The sequence below is a fragment of the Danio rerio genome, chromosome 25 (assembly GCF_049306965.1).
Source record: "Danio rerio strain Tuebingen ecotype United States chromosome 25, GRCz12tu, whole genome shotgun sequence".
Lineage (NCBI taxonomy): Eukaryota > Metazoa > Chordata > Actinopteri > Cypriniformes > Danionidae > Danio > Danio rerio.
Window position 1 is genome coordinate 38895448 of NC_133200.1, and position 17952 is coordinate 38913399.

The 17952-nt window shown below is 40.3% G+C and overlaps 3 protein-coding genes across 10 annotated transcripts in view; all 3 read right to left on the reverse strand.

The window, feature by feature from the left end:
- The window catches only part of mphosph6 (M-phase phosphoprotein 6), a 365175-nt gene extending 356363 nt beyond the window's left edge, over positions 1-8812 (reverse strand). The window contains exon 1 of the mRNA XM_073941996.1: positions 8356-8812. The gene's annotated coding sequence lies outside the window, so the exon portion shown is untranslated. The remainder of the gene's footprint in view (positions 1-8355) is intronic.
- The window catches only part of dus2 (dihydrouridine synthase 2), a 255375-nt gene that overhangs the window by 123721 nt on the left and 113702 nt on the right, over positions 1-17952 (reverse strand). The gene's annotated exons all lie outside the window — the stretch shown is intronic.
- The window catches only part of LOC110438397 (uncharacterized), a 140074-nt gene that overhangs the window by 75944 nt on the left and 46178 nt on the right, over positions 1-17952 (reverse strand). For 6 of the 8 annotated variants that reach the window (XR_012400545.1, XM_073943421.1, XM_073943422.1 and 3 more), the window contains one exon: positions 10545-10751. Coding sequence is in view for 7 of the 8 variants with exons in the window: in XM_073943421.1 (XP_073799522.1) it covers positions 10545-10751 (207 nt within the window). In the remaining variant the exon portion in view is untranslated. Of the gene's footprint in view, positions 1-10544; positions 10752-15218; positions 15478-17952 lie in introns of those variants that run through there. The other 2 variants (XM_073943424.1, XM_073943425.1) reach the window with 2 other exon arrangements.

Here is a 17952-nt window from a genome sequence, read left to right on the forward strand (position 1 = left end):
GTAATAAAGCGAGCGTTGTTGTGCATTGGTGTGGACACTAATACAGTTATCATTCTAGTTATAGCTCTGGATTTCGATAAACATTAATAGTTTAAAGACTAAGCATCACAGAACCCAGAGCTGGAGTTTAGCGTCTCTGCTTAGCACTCGGCAACGCAAATTGTTTATCAGACACTAATGCAGCCGTTTAATCCAATTTGCATTCATATTAGTTACCGGGTATCTCCATCCGAGGGGAATTACTGCTTTAGTGGCCCTCAGAGGGGCCGGAATAACTCCATGCATAAAAGCGCTATCTTTATATTTCTCATTTGAGGAGCCAATTGCTTTCACACACACTCCACGCTCACCGCTGAGTGCTCAAGTCATTTGGAGAGGCTTCAGTTCAACAAGCGCACACACACACACACACAGAACACATACATATAAACACACCTCTGAGACAGACACATACATACACACACACACACACACACACACACACACACACACACACACACACACACCTCTGAGACAGACACATACATACATACACACACACACACACACACACACACACACACACACACACACACACACACACACACACACATATATATAAACACACCTCTGAGACAGACACATACACACACACACACACAAACATATAAACACACCTCTGAGACAGACACATACATACACACAAACACACACACACACACACACACACACATAAACACACCTCTGAGACAGACACATACACATATACACACACACACACACACACTGTATGCACACACGCGCACACACACACACACACACACACACACACACACACACACACACACACACAGTATGCACACACACACACACACACACACACATACACACACACACAAACATATAAACACACCTCTGAGACAGACACATACATACATACATACATACATACATACATACATACATACACACACACACACACACACACACCTCTCAAACACACAAGGACTGTACACACACTGTGTCACAATCTGCATACACCCACCTCACACACACTCGACATACACATATACACACAAATACACACATGAAATGTATACACACGCCTCACAAACAACACAAGCGCAGTTTACACACCACATGTGCACTGTATAAACATACACACTCTTGGTATACATATGCATGCTCTGTATACACATACACACACACACAAACACACACACACACACACACACACTAAATACATACACACATGCAAATACAAACACACACACACTGTATACACATACATGCTCTGTACACAAACACACACTATATACACACGCATGCAAATACAAACACACACACTGTATACAAATACATGCTCAGTGCACAAACACACACTATACACACACACACTCTGTATACACATACATGCTCTGTACACATACACACACTATACACACACATGCAAATACAAACACACACTCTAGATACACATACATGCTCTGTACAAACACACACACATGCAAATACAAACACACACTCTGTATACACATACATGCTCTGTACACAAACACACACTATATACACACACATGCAAATACAAACACTCACTGTGTACACATACATGCTCTGTACACAAACAGACACTCTATATACACACACACATGCACACACACACACACACACTCACACACACATGCACACTCACACACACACACACACACACACTCTGTATACACACACCTCCGCTACGTGCTCCCTATACAAAGCTTACACAACGAACACACACACACAGCCTGAAAACACACTCTCTGTATACAAAGATGACACAAAATGAACACACAACATGCAAACTCCACACAGACATGCCAACTGACCCAGCCAAGGCTCGAACTAGCGCCCTTCTTGCTTTGAGGTCACAGTGCTAACCACTGAGCCACCGTGTCGCCCGATAATACTATTCAACTGTTAAAAGTATATCAACTATTTTAACTCCTATTACATGTCTTCTTTAATTCCTCTTCTTAACTCAATTTTGATGTGTTTGGTGAAATAAATTGAGATATTATGTCATTTAAACTCTTATTTTAACCTCTAAACATGCTATTTTTTACAGTGGACAATAAGGGGAATTAATTTCACAGACGTTTTTGGAGCATAACCTCAAATTATTTATCGTTTGGAGGCTATTTTCAAACAAAGGCAGATTTCCGCTCATATCTCCAGCAGCTAAATGTTTGGTCTGAGACAATAGAAGGAGGACGAGTCGCTTTAGACAATAGTGTGACTGGGGTATAAACTACAGTGTTCACAGACAAAATCCATACTTTGGAGACACTGAGAAATGTGGGGCTGCCGGAGCTATCGAGGAAAAATGAGGAGCAGACAATGAGGAGCGTTTGACAGTAAACTGTAGGCTGCATACAAAGAGACAGAGGTCAAGCTGAAATTGTCCATCACCCAGACAAGCAGAACTCATTTGAATGCAAACGAGAGGCTACGATATTCAAATATTCAATATATATTCAGAGCCGTGGAGACGCTGGACTCGGAGCTCGCCCTGCCAAAACGCCTGTTTACAAACAATAGCAGTGCAGAGGTACAGTACGCAGGCTCATTACGTTCACTTCACATCTATTTACTGTCCATTTATTAAACCAAATATGCAATGAAAATGCAGACTTGTGGAAGCTGAAATCTGCACTATATATATATATATATATATATATATATATGAGCTGCAAAAAAAGTAATCTGAAGATTCAGATATTTTCAAAACACCCCGCACTAATGGACTGAGAGCCCCACCCCAACTGATAGCTCCGCCCTTAAGGTCTAACGCCCCATTCACACTGGGCATCAGCGTCAACGCTTTCTATTCACTTTGAATGGATGACATCAGGCGTTGCCGAACTGCATTGTGGATCTGTCGGTGCCGCTTTAGCAATGTGTTTAATCGACAGTAGTCGATTGCGGACTAATTTTATTGACGAACGCTGCTATGACAAATGCGTCAGCCCTAACTTCAAACACGCCCTCCATCAAGCATTGACGCTGAAACCCAGTGTGAATTTACGGTGAGAGCATCGCCCTAAAGGACTGATAGCCCCACCCTAAAAAAAAAACTGATAGCTCCGCCTTAAAGGACTGAGAGCCCCACCCTAAAACAACTGATAGCTCCACCCTAAAGGACTGATAGCCCCACCCTAAAAAAAAAAACTGATAGCTCCGCCCTAAAGGACTGAGAGCCCCACCCTAAAACAACTAATAGCTCCACCCTAAAGGACTGAGAGCCCCACCCTAAAAAAAAACTGATAGCTCCGCCCTAAAGGACTGAGAGCCCCACCCTAAAACAACTAAAAGCTCCACCCTAAAGGACTGAGAGCCCCACCCTAAAACAACTGAAAGCTCCGCCCTAAAGGACTGAGAGCCCCACCCTAAAACAACTGATAGCTCTGCCCTAAAGGACTGATAGCCTAGCTCTAAAACAATTGATAGTCCCGGCCTAAAAGACTGATAGCTACGCCCTAAAGGAATGAGAGCCCTGCCCTAAAGGACTGATAGTCCAGCCCTAAATGACTGATAACCCCACTCCAAATAACTGATAGGCCCTCCCCAAATGACTGATAGCCCCTCCCGAAATGACTGATAGCCCGGCCCTAAAGGACTGATAACCCCTCCCCAAATGAGTGATAGCCCCTCCCCAAATAACTGATAACCCCTCCCCAAATGACCGATAGCCCCTTCCGAAAGGACTGATAGCCCAGCCCTAAAGGACTGATAGCCCAGCCCTAAAGGACTGATAACCCCTCCCCAAATGAGTGATAGCCCCTCCCCAAATAACTGACAGCCCCTTCCAAAATGACTGATAAACCCTCCCCAAATGACTGATAGCTCAGCCCTAAAGGACTGATAGCCCCTCCCTAAATGACTGATAACCCCTCCCCAAATGAGTGATAGCCCCTCCCCAAATAACTGACAGCCCCTTCCAAAATGACTGATAAACCCTCCCCAAATGACTGATAGCCCCTCCCCAAATGACTGATAACCCCACCCCAAATGACTAATAGCCCCTCCCCAAATGACTGATAACCCCACCCCAAATAACTGATAGCCCCTGCCCAAATGACTGATAGCCCCTCGCCAAATGACTGATAGCCCCTCCCCAAATGACTGATAATCCAGCCCTAAATGACTGATAACCCCTCCCCAAATGACTGATACCTCAGCCCTAAATGACTGATAACCCCACCCAAAAAAAAAAAAATCACTGATAGCCCCTGCCCAAATGACTGATAACCCCTCACCAAATGACTGATAGCCCCTCCCCAAATGACTGATAGTCCAGCCCTAAATGACTGATAACCCCTCCCCAAATGACTGATAACCCCTCACCAAATGACTGATAGCCCCTCCCCAAATGACTGATAGTCCAGCCCTAAATGACTGATAACCCCTCCCCAAATGACTGATAGCCCCACCCCAAATGAATGATAGCCCCACCCCAAATGACTGATAACCCCACCCCAAATGACTGAAAGCCCCTCCCCAAATGACTGATAGCCCCACCCCAAATGACTGATAACCCCACCCCAAATGACTGAAAGCCCCACCCCAAATGACTAATAACCCCACCCCAAATGACTGAAAGCCCCACTGAAAGCCCCACCCCAAATGACTAAAAGCCCCACCCCAAATGACTGATAACCCCACCCCAAATGACTGATAACCCCACCCCAAATGACTGATAGTGAAGTATAATACAAACTCAACACTGCGTATCCTGCGATGTGACTATTGCGAATGATCTCAGTGCGGTGTCGATATTGTGCAGCCCAAGCCTCTGCCATAAGTCAAAGCGCTTCAGATGCCTTGTGTTTCCTAAAGGCTGCGCAGCACCTGATGCCAGCCATCATCGTCGGGCCGGGATCAATTGAAATCCTGTGTCATTGGAAACCCTGTACGGATGAGCTAATGAAATAAACACAGTGGGCGAGCGGAGAGTGTGGGTCAGGCCAGAGTAAGTGCCTATTTACCTGAATGAGAGGCTGCTGTAATGTATTGGAGTGGAGGAGATCGCATTAACCTGCCAAAGCCTTTTTAAATGGGGTCCAGGGCTTAAACTGATTTATCTACTGGCTCCCCTGGGGCACTTTACAGAGTGCAGGCCGTCCAGAGAAGCCATCAATCTAGACGGCTCAGTAGACATCATTACTGCGCACTCACACACACACACCATTCACACTAACAGGTGTGTGTGAGAGTGTATATATGTGCGAGTGTGTCTGTGCAAGAGAGAGAGTGTGTATATGTGTGTGTGAGGCTGAGTATGTGTGTGTGTGTGTGTGTGTGTGTGTGTGACTGTGAGAGAGAGAGAGTGCGTATGTGTCTGTGTGTGTGTGTGAGAGAGAAGTTTGTATGTGCGTGTGTTTGTGTGAGAAAAAAAATTGTGCGTGTATGTGTGTGTGTTGTGCGTTTGTGTGTGAGAGAGTGTATGTGCGTGTGAGACTGAGTACGTGTGTTTGTGTGTGTGACTGTGAGAGAGAGTGTATGTGCGTGTGAGACTGAGTACACGTGTGTGTGTGTGTGTGTGTGTGTGTGTGTGAGAGACTGTGAGAGAGTGTATGTACGTGTGAGACTGAGTACACGTGTGTGTGTGTGTGTGTGAGAGAGACTGTGAGAGAGAGTGTATGTACGTGTGAGACTGAGTACACGTGTGTGTGTGTGTGTGTGTGTGTGTGTGTGTGTGTGTGTGAGAGAGAGTGTATGTACGTGTGAGACTGAGTACACGTGTGTGTGTGTGTGTGTGTGTGTGTGTGTGTGACCGTGAGAGTGTTTGTGTGTGTGTGGAAGAGAGAGGATGTGTACATGTGTGTGTAAGAGTATAAGAATATGCAAGAAAGAGTTTGTGTGTGTGTCTGTGAGAGAATGTTTGTATGTGTGTGTTTGTGTGAGAAAAAAATGTGTGTGGAAGAGAGGGTGTGTGTGTGTGTGTGTGTGAGTGTAAGAGTATGAGTGTGCGAGAAAGAATGTGTGTGTGTGTGTGTGTGACGGAGTGCGTATGTGTTTGTTTGTGTGTGTGTGTAAGAGTATATAAGAGTGTGCGAGAAAGTGTGTGTGTGTGTGAGTGTCTGTGAGAGAGAGAGTGTGTGTGTGTAAGAGTATAAAAGAGTGTGCGAGAGAGTGTGTGTGTGTGTGTGTGTGTGTGGAAGAGAGAGACAGGGTGTGTGTGTGTATGTCGTGAAGAGAGAGGGTGTGTGTGTGTGTGTAAGAGTATATAAGAGTGTGCGAGAAAGTGTGTGTGTGTGTGTGTGTGTGTGAGTGTCTGTGAGAGAGAGAGTGTGTGTGTGTAAGAGTATATAAGAATGTGCGAGAAAGAGTGTGTGTGTGTGTGGAAGAGAGAGAGAGGGTGTGTGTGTGTGTGTATGTGGTGAAGAGAGAGGGTGTGTGTGTGTGTGTGTGTGTGTGTGTGTAAGAGTATATAAGAGTGTGCGAGAGTGTGTGTGTGTGTCTGTGAGAGAGAGTGTGTGTGTGTGTGTGTGTAAGAGTATATAAGAGTGTGCGAGAAAGAGTGTACGTGTGTGTGTGTGTGTGTGAGTGTGTGTGTGTGTGTGTGTGTGTATAAGAGTGTTGTTAAAATGTTTCATTACACGTAATATTTAAATTATTTGCTAATTAATACCTCATGTGGAACTCTGAATCTGTGTCTCATTTCAGCCTCTGCTACTGTCCACCAGAGGTCGCATTTCGGTTTCGAGCACACACACACACACACACACACACACACACACACACACACACACACACACACACACACACACACACACACACACACACACACACACACTCTGCACTGTGACTATTTCAACATTGTTGATAAGCCATGCTGGCCATGTCACTCTGTCTCACGCTGTTGACCAATCGCAACAGGCTGTCATCGGTACAATCAGAGCAGATTAGCTTCGCGCTAAGGAGGGAATTGGGAACAAATGAATCGTTGAATGAATTATACAGGATAATTAGGTAAAAATCAATGCAGATTACAAGACAACGAAGGTGTTTTTTGAACTTGAATGCAGATCAGCCTATAGTTGCAGACCCCCAAAACCAAAATATGACCCTTTTTAATGCATAATAGGGGCTCTTTAAATATCTGCAGACACATTATGGTATTATTATGCTCTAAAAGAGTCAAAAACTCACATTCAGCACCTTTAATCAACAGAGTTTGTATGCTTTGAGTTATTTTTCATTCATAGGTCATGTAAACTAATGTTAACAACCTGAACCTCACCGTTTTTTTGATTATAGACAAAGATTCACAGCTTTTTTTAGCGGGACGCTGAGTGAACTCCAGCGCTGTAAACGCAGCAGCCTTTGAGAAATAAACTAATCACTTGCAGGCATAACATGAAAGAAAAGCAAACCTTATCAAGAGAACGGATTCATTTGTCAGAAGAGAAACATCAGAGCAAACATTTACACAACAAACACTGTAGCAGAGTCTGACTCTACTGTACATACAGCAGAACAAAGACTGACGAGTGTGTGAATAATAATGATAATCAGCATCACAGATAGAAACACAAAATACACACAATTAAGTAGGACTGCACTGTGTATGGTTTCAGCATCGATACTGCACTGTGAGCATCTGCAATTTTAATATTTGCAAGATATGCAATGCTGAGTCTGGATTATAGCCACAGAGCACAAGTGATTTGTAGAGTCGCTGCTGAGTTTAGCCATATAAGTTTATCATTTGCATGTGCTTTTAAGGCCAGTGACTGAGCAATTCAAGAGAGGTTACAACAGGGGCCTCACACTCAAATTGGTGGGGGGCAATATCAGCGACTGACATTTCATAGGAGGGCTGTTTTAACATTTAAAGGGCCATGACACCCCCCACTTTCGGTTCAAGTCTACCTCAGAAATTTTTCGAAAAGATGCATCATAATGAGCGAGGAGCTCCGCGATCAGAGGCAGGAGTGATAGCTGATGATAGTTTGTGTTTTATTCTGAGGTCACAGTCTCATTTGAAAAATTCTATCCATCTATCTATCTATCCATCTATCTATCTATCTATCTATCTATCTATCTATCTATCTATCTGGGGTGTCACGATTTCGATTTTTAATTGAAATCGATCAATTTATGCTCAATTTCGATTATCGAATCAAAAAATAGAATTGTCGATGCTGCCACGCCCCCATGTCACGTCAGCTTGGCTTGCCAAGCGGGAAAATAACAGGCTTGTTGAAGTGCTTGTTAAACTGCAGAAGCAGGAGACCCGTCGACAGAGCTTAAACCCTCTCCTCTTTCAATGAAGTCGCCGGTGTGTAAGCATTTTGGATTTCCAGTGTTCAATGTTGACAGCGTTCGTGTTGTCGCAAAAAACACAGTTTTGCAAGCTCTGCTATGTACGTATTACGTACGGTTCTTCAGATAGACAACACCGGCATCGCGATCCTCCGCCCCGCCCCCGTTGCAAATCCGCTCGCGAAAAGTACACACCCAGGCCCTGTTTACACTGTCTTTGTTTTTAAATGGCATTTTAGAACGACAACGATTTGACATCCACAGCGGCGTGTAGCATTTCTGAGCAGCCCTCCTTCCTCTCTACCTCTGAAAATGCACATCACGTGACCACACAGACACAGACGCACACACACAGCCATGCGCTCGAGACAGCAGGTCCAGGCAGTCAGAGGACTGCTTCAATCTTTCACTCACTTGTACTGAGTCATTTTAGCGAACACCTCAGATACTGTTGGCTGCTTCCTGTTGGTTGTGCGTCTTTTTTACCGACGCCATTATAACGACACAGATCACTGCCTATTCACGAGTCCCGCAGAAAAAGTGATTGACAGGTGGTAATTATGTGTGTATCTTGCCTTTATTCATTTACTGTATGATTTGTTTATGGGTAAAACAAAGACCATGCAGGTCAGGTAGTTTAAACAGTAGGCTACAAATAATTAATTGGTCATTAATTAATTAATCATAATCGAAAATCGGATCGTGCCTTTAGAATCAAAAATGTAATCGAATCGAGGATTTGAAGGATTGTGACACCCTTACTATATATATATATATATATATATATATATATATATATATATATATATATATATATATATATATATATATATATTAGGGTTAGGTCGATAGACGGTGCCATTGTCCCTCACCTATGGCCGATTAACATCACGATGCTGAGCTGTCATCGCAGTCCTTTGCACCGCCCTCGTCGCAGCAGCAGCCCGCTCACAAAAAATACACACTTAAGCCCCATTTACACTAATACGTCTTAGCGTGCTTTTACACTAGCACTTTTGGTCCGCACCCGGGTTCATTTGACGTCATAGTACGGTACGTTTAGCTAGTTTGAACGTGTCTTCTGAACTCGGGTGCGCACCTGTGAACCGTACCCGAGTCCGCCTGAAAGAGGTGGTCTGGGGTACGGTTCATGCAAACTCTGGTACGGTTCACTTCTGTTATGAATGTAATCGTACCAAATCACGGAAGTGAACCACCAACTGTACTACTATCGTTTTCATAACGTTTGTTCATGTGTGCGTGCCACGTTTTTTTATACCTTGGTGACACGCGCGGGACTGAGCCAGGGCAAACACAGTGATACACTTTCTGTATGTCCAAAACCAAAAGCTTCAGTTAAAGCAGAATGACCGCGATGTCAGACGTCTTTCAATTTCGGCGCTTGCTTTCGTGACCGTCACCTATCAATGGTCATAAACAAAACAGCAGCTCGAGCAACCGAGGAGGTGGCATGGGGAGACAATCGAACTTGGGTATGGTCCAGGCAAATGAACCAAGTGTGAAAGCACCCTGTTTCAAATTGCTCAACATCGCCCAACCCATATATATATATTACATATACAACAGTTCTGTCTGGTTCTCGAATCTGATTGGCTGATAGCCGTGATATATTTAAGTAATATCAGCAGCCGTACAGCCTCTTTACCCTTTGTGTATTACTCCGCCCACATACAGCCAGCAAAAAGCAGACACTACAGATCTAAAGCTTAAAAGATGCTCGCTCAGCTGTTTTACTGTCAGCTTAGGATTTGAATCCAACGCGGAAGAAAGTAGTTCCTCATACAAAAGGGTTTTTGAGACTCTCCATGTTTGATTTTGTTTTTATATACACCATTATGCCGTCAAACTGTTGTATAAACGCAATATCACACGAGTAGCAGTGCGATATGGCTGTATTTCGGCACTGGTGGGAGGCATGCAATATTATTAGCCCTCTTAAGCAATATTTGTTTTCTAACTGAATACAGAAAAAATTATAATTATTATACCCTAACTTGCCAAATGAACTTAGTTAGGCCTTTAAATGTCATTTTAAGCTGAATACTAGCATCTTGAGAAATATCTAGTCATTTATTATGTGCTGTCATCATGACAAAGATAAAAGAAATCAAGTTATTATAACTATTATGATTAGAAATGTGTTAGAAAGAACTCTGTAAAACAGAAATTGGGGTAGAAAATTCATAGGGGGCTAATAATTCAACTGTTTATATTATATTATATTATATTATATTCCTCACCTCCTCAGCTTGTGTGATCACCACCGCTGGCATCATCTCCTCCGCTTCACAGTCCTGTCGTCCTTCATGATCAAAAACCTCACTCAGTACCGGCTCAGGCTGCTTTACAACTTCTGGATTACACCCAAACGCCTCAATCATGTGCTGTTCTGATGATGAAGACACTGGAGAGGATGGTTTGGGCTCATCTGTTGAAAACTCGGACTCCTAAAACCAGACAAAAGACATGTTTTTAATTGTTAGATCAGTGATATCGTTCTAAATATTAGCCAAATCCATTCAAGTTTCCTTGTTTTCTGCAAAGCAATAATAATAATAATAATAATAATAATAATAATAATAATATTTAATTATTGCAGAAATTGCATCAATACAAAATAAATTACATCAATTAGAAAATTAATTAATTTAAAATAAATAAATAAAAACTTGTTGTGCAAAGAGTTTTTGAAATTGTTGACATTGTCATTATGGGGGATTGTGTGTAGAATGTTGAGAAAAAATAAATTAATTTAATCCATTTTGGAATAAGTCTGAAACAAACAAATGTGGAAAAAGTGAAGCGCTATCAATATCTTCCGGATAAACTGTATGATATAAAACCAAAACGAACATTATTTCGACAGTCAATAAACTGACATATCATGCAGCTCATAGCTTAATGTAGAAGTTTGTCTTTGTCTATTAGTGCATACAAAGTTAAAGGATATAAATACTTTGCGGATGCACTGTATTTAGCAGTACAAATTAGCCCGGGTGCTAATGTTGCTTTATTAACGAAATGAAAGCGTTGACAATGCATTTGTTTTACATAAAAATTATCCATTGGTAATGTTGCATTGTATTTGCAATGTGTTATGAGCTGTCAAACAGCATGTGTATACATTTCCGGTAAATAAATAGCAAATTGTTGCATGTTGCGAAACATTTGCATCATGTTTTACTGAAGACGTAACCAGCGACTAGTCAACGTTGACTTGACTTTGATAACATAAGTCAACTCCCAACAACTATAGTCTTATATACAGTTGAAGTCAAAATTATTAGCCCCCTGAATTATTAGAGCCCCTGTTTATTATTTTCCTCAATTTCAGTTTAACGGAGAGCAGATTTCTTCAACACATTTCTGATCATAATAGTTTTAATAACTCATCTCTAATAACTGATTTATTTTATCTTTGCCATGATGACAGTAAATAATGTTTTACCAGATGTTCTTCAAGACACTTCTATACAGCTTAAAGTGACATTTAAAGGCTTAACTAGGTAATTAGGGTAACTAGGCAGGTTAGGGTAATTAGGCAAGTTATTGTATAAGGATGGTTTGTTCTGTAGACTATCGAAAAAAAAAGTTTGTATAAAGGGGTCATAATTTTGACCGTAAAATGGTGTTGAAAAATTAATAACTGCTTCCATTCTGGCCGAAATTAAACAAATAAGACTTTCTCCAGGAGAAAAAATATTATCAGACACACTGTGAAAATTCCCTTGCTCTGTTAAACATCATTTAGAAAATATTTTTAAAAAATAATAATTTAAAGGGGGGCTAATAATTCTGACTTCAACTGTATTGTATATTCAATATTCAATAATTCTGACTTCAACTGTATATTCAACTCCCCCGGCCTATGTCAGCGAGCTTATTAGGCCATATACAGCTTGTAGACTCTTAAGATCCCCATGACCAGTTTCTTTTGTCTGTCCCTCGGTCTCGCTGCAAGTCAAAGGGTGATCGAGCTTTCAGTGTGGCGGCCCCAAGGCTCTGGAACAGTCTCCCACTGAACATCAGAATCTCTCCTTCTTATGATGCTTTTAAATCTAATTTAAAGACATATTTTTACTCTCTTGCTTTTGACTGATGCATGCATGTTATTTTTTTTATTATTTATATTTTAGTATTACTTTTAAATATATTTCATTGTACTTTAATATCAGTTATTTTTAGTTTTATTGTCTAGTTTATTTTATTATAAAGCCCTTTGGATCAACTACGGTTGTGTTATATTGTGCTCTATAAATAAAGTTTGCCTTGCCTTGCCTATATGACACATGTAAACGCAAATGTAAAGACACACAAATGCTACTTTTTAATGCACTTAATCAGATAAGATCATATTGTTATTACCTCATATAAATGAGTACATTTTAAATGTTGTCAAACAAATCTACAGTAAATTAAACGTACACAAGGCCAAAACATTAGAATAATCTGTTAAACTAACATTCTGTTTACAACAGAAAAATCCAATTAACTAAAATCACCACAAACATAATGCACATCTCATGACTTCACCCGCTATTAAAACAAATATACAAGATAACACTGCATAAAATCCTGACATGTACAAGAAATATACGGTTATATCAATAACCACGAACCCACATTTCCAACCACACAGTCTGGCCTGTCCTGGCTGATAGCTTAATTTAATCCAAATACGCCACCCTGCTTTCCCACTCCAGAGTATTTATTGCTCAAGTCACACCGAACCGTCATTAAACAAGCATTAACTTCCTCTTATCGACGCTGCTTTTTTTGTGCTAATCTAAAACGGGTTGACAAGCACAAATCCCCTTCAGCCGAGGAATAACATTTCAGCGGACGGCAGCACGATTACTCTTCATTAGCCTGTAATGTGACAGTTTGACAAGTGCAGTGGCTGTTTTAGTCACCTGCTGATGCGCGAACACGGAAGTGGCCATTACCCACAGTTCATCTGTCAGACTTCAGTGCGCACTCAACCTCCACTGCACTTCATTTGGAGAGGAATAATCCCGGCGGTCTCCGTCACATTTATAGCATAACTCGCGTTCATTAAGACCTCACTGTGTATTTCGGCGCTGCACTTGTAAACTTTTTTTTTTTCGGAAATACATTATCCAAAATGTCTCGCACTAAATGGCGCAGCTTCAATGCTGCACTTAGGCCTGTCACAATAATCAATAAATCAACATATCACACAACACATAGACATGACCTCAATCATTTTCGGCCACTTTATTAGGTACACCTTACTAGTACCAGGTTGAACCCCTTTTTTGCCTACAGAACTGCCAGAATCCTTCGTAGCGTAGATTTAACAACCTACTGAAAATCTTCCTCAGAGATTATCTCCATGTTGACATGATAGCATCACGCACTTGCTGCAGATTTGTCGGCTGCACATCCATGCCAATCTCCCTTTCCACCATAACCCAAAGCTGCTCTACTGGATTGAGTTCTGGTGACTGTGGAGGCCATTTAAGTACAGTGAACTCACTGTCATGTTCAAGAAACCAGTCTGAGATGATTCTCTCTGTATGACATGGTGTGTTATCCTGTTGGAAGTAGCCATCAGAGGATGGAGATGCTATGCTCATAAACAGATGGAAATGGTGAGCAAACAGAGGTAAAGTTGGTTTTATATTCACACATTCTGACTTTCCCCTTAATAATATAAATTTCATAAAAAGCATTATTTCCAAACTCTAAATAGTAAAATCATATTAGCAGCCAATGACTATCAAAGTACAGCATTGTCCACAGTCAAATAAACAGTGTTAATGTTGTTTTCAAGTCACACTTGCATGCTAATCCCAATCGAATATTCAAAGTAACATGGTGAACAATAGAGACTTTTAAATGAACGAATGTGTGAATATAAAACCAACTTTACCTCTATGGTCAGCAACAATACTCGGGTAGGCTGTGGCATTGATATGATGCTCAATGGGGTATATGCCGAGCTAGTGTTTTTCCCATACTGATAAACTTCCGGTGAGCTGTTATTGTGAACTTTTTTTCCACTTTATATGGTTCCTTTCACAGCATTGATGTTGTAATGTCCTTAAAATACATTCAGTTAAATAAACTTTGGCATTCGTTTAGTTGCTCAAGCGTAAAACGAGACAAAAAGCTGTTTACTCTCAAGCGCCCGTCAGAATCATCTATTGAATATTGAATATACTGGGGTAAATAAATGCTCATATTATGAAGACATGGCGGTGAATAATGTAATGTAATGCAGTGCTTCTTGTACAATCTGAGACCAACTTTAAATCGGATATTACTCAGCCAGTGGAGATCGCTGATTTGTAAAGAAAACAGACCTTAAACTTGCCGGATTTTGCATTTGCATTCAATTCGCCGGAAGCGCTTAACTCAGGTTACTGGCAAATTAAAAGTCCTATTAGCATGCTTTAGCATATACCCCATTGGTACTAATGGAACCAAAGTGTGGCAAGAAAATCTTCCCCACACCATTAATGACATTTATAATGACTGCGGCTACATCAGGTTCCCCTGATGAAGTCAGGTGTTATCAAAAAGAGTAGGCGCAGTTTTAAGAAATAGCCATGTCAGTAAAGGCTTTTAATTATTTTTTTTCCACATTTTTAGACTGACTTTTACTGTTTATAGGCTGTTGTTAAATTAATTTTCAAGAGAGGCTAGAAGAAACACGTGAAGCTGACTTTTTAATATTTGTTTATTATACATCTTAAGGAAATGTTTTTAATACATCAACTTGTCACTGAATAAATGTGTGGATATAAATCCAACTTTAGCTCAATAACAACATGTGACAAGCGAGTTTAATGCCAAAACACAAGCGCATTTTAGCTAAACAGCTAATAAAAACAAACAATGCTGTTCAGTAAGGTCAAGTAATAAATATTTGCTGTTCATTTGCTCACCCTGAGGCCATCCAAGATGTACTTTATGAACTAATAACGTTAAGTAGAATATTAAAGACGATTTAAGCTGAACTCGTGTTTGGTAATCCATAAACCAAGTCGAGAAGTGTGATGAATTTAACAGTCAAAACAGCGGATACTGGATTTCTGATGATACATAGCCGTTTTAGGAAGCTAAACGATCGGTTTGTGAAAGAAATTGAACATTTGTTACCTTTAATCCTCAGCCTCAAACTGGCGCATGCGCGATAGCGAAACTGACTAAACTGACGCGCCTGCGCACTCAAACCGCCGACGATCAGCGCTCACGCAAAACTCCAAAATAAAACCTGCACGACAGGTGGCGCTAACCACAACAGTGGATTCGTTTATTTATTTAGGCCTATTTGTAATTTTGTAGGCCTACAATACCAGACAGATTATTAAAATATTCCAGTAACTTATTAAAAGCATATATATTTTTTAAACTAAACATATTCACATGTGGGCAACACAGAGGCTTAGTGAAGGCAAGACTGAAGAAAGTAAGAAAGATATGCCTGAATAGGCTGAGAATGCATTAATCTACAGCAAATACATATTTATTCAGGGCCAAGCCATTCATTTAAAGGGATAGGGGAGAGCGGGGCACAAAGTAACACTTTTTGGTTTTGGTCAAATAATAAACAAAGATTTGGGTTAGACAAACCATTTGTTTTTATTAAAACAGGGGGTTAACATATGCTTAAAAAAGGCAGATTACACTCAATAAATTTAAATCCAGTTTCCTTTACATAGTAGCTATATTTTCTTAGTACCTAGCTCAATTTATTTTCTATTCTACATAGCACAGTATGTTTATTTATTTATTGGGTAAACTCATTTGGATTTATTTGGATTATTATCCATTATTATACAATGCCTATATTTGTAGTATTAGTAATAAAATATATTTTGTCTATCAAAAAAAATAAATCTACTAAAAATCATTTTATTTAAAAAGTTCTCAACATTACACTCAAAATTTAAAAACAAATTGTGTAAGTTAATTGGTGTCCAACAGTGTGTGGCTTAATTTTAACACCCTGTTACAGCTAAACCCGCTGTGTCATGTTTTCCTCAAAACCTGCAGGTTTCTTACATCTTTTAAAAAGGTTTCATCTTTAAGCCTAGAAGACGCTTGATCACAGCAGTATAAGATTTCATGCTTTCACAGATTTTTTTTAAATAAAAAAATTTTGACTTTAATAAAAAATACTTACATGCTGCAAAATTGGTTTCTCTTGCGTTTCTCATTTAAATTTCACCAAACTTTTTCAATAATTGTCAGGAAGACATCTGCCGACACCGTGGTGAAAACCTCGGAAGCATGCCATGATCAACCCTGAGCAAATACCTTAAAACTCTGTGTTACATTTAACCCCGTGTTACTTCGTGCCTCGCGCTCCCTTAGTTCACCCAAGAATGAAAACTTACTCACTATTTACTCACAATCAAGTGGTTTTAAAACTTTGAGCTTCTTTCTTCTGTCGAACACAAATTAAGACATGTAATGAACCTGTAAAGATATATATATATAAATATAAAAGATACACATAAAGGTAAGGAACAAGTAAAGAGAGTGAATGATGACAGAATTTTCAGTCTTGGGTGACCTGTCCCTTTAAGAACAGCAGTAAACAAAGACATTAGATGTGTTGTAAACACAAGGCAATTGTGTCACCATGTCAATTCTGCAGCTGCTCTGGACACTTTAGTTAATCCAGATCTGACTCTGTGTGTCCGTTTTCATCAACTGATATACAAGATCCACAACAGCACCTCAATACTACAAGCTGCAGGATCCACCTTGGGTCACAACACAGCGTGCAGCAAGGAGTTCACAAAGAGGAAATGACTCGAATTCACAAACGACAGCCACCTTGCAGGATACACTTCCAGGACAAACACAAACCAGCAGACAGGACTAAGCTCCACTATTAGAGCTCGGTTAAGCTGAGAAATTCTCTGAAGAGCGGAGAAAGGAATGCCATAAACAAGCAATTGCTGAGCATGGATATACTTAGCATGCTGGAGTGATGTTTGGCTTTTGTTTTAAAGCGAACACTGTCAGAATATCTGTGAATCAGCAGTTATTTTATGATTGATGTTTTTATTTTCCCCCATTTATTAATGCTTTTTAATTGCATTTTGGGATCTTGATCTTTCTTACAACAATTTTTAAGTGGGGAAAAAGAGACTTTTAGTGTCATTTGTAATAGTTTGCAATGCTATATTGTCTGGGTTGGTGTTGTATATTACGCAACAAAAACCTTGTCATAAACTGCAGCACATTTTCTGTTATTTTACGCACTCCAATTTACTCTAGATGTTATTTCTTATACAATATATGATCTCAAACTAATAAAATGTTAATAAAAGTCCCTCTGTTAAACTGTAGTTGAATTTTCAACATCACAAGTAAACAGGGCAGAGCTCAACATCCAATAATGCAATTCACAACTGTAAATAAACAGAAAACACTTTGTTTTTACAGTGAACTGTAGATATAATTGTGTTATCGAGTGTCAATAACACTATTTATCAGCATTCCTATAAAGAGCAAAATGCATCTGACTGTGTCCTGAGCAAAGCGACTGCGCAATGAAGCCATTTCACCATAAAACCGACTCTGATGCATCAAATCTGATAATGCTTTGTGGAAAGAGGACATTATTCATGCACCGTTATTGTCAATCAATGCTCATAAAGCCGT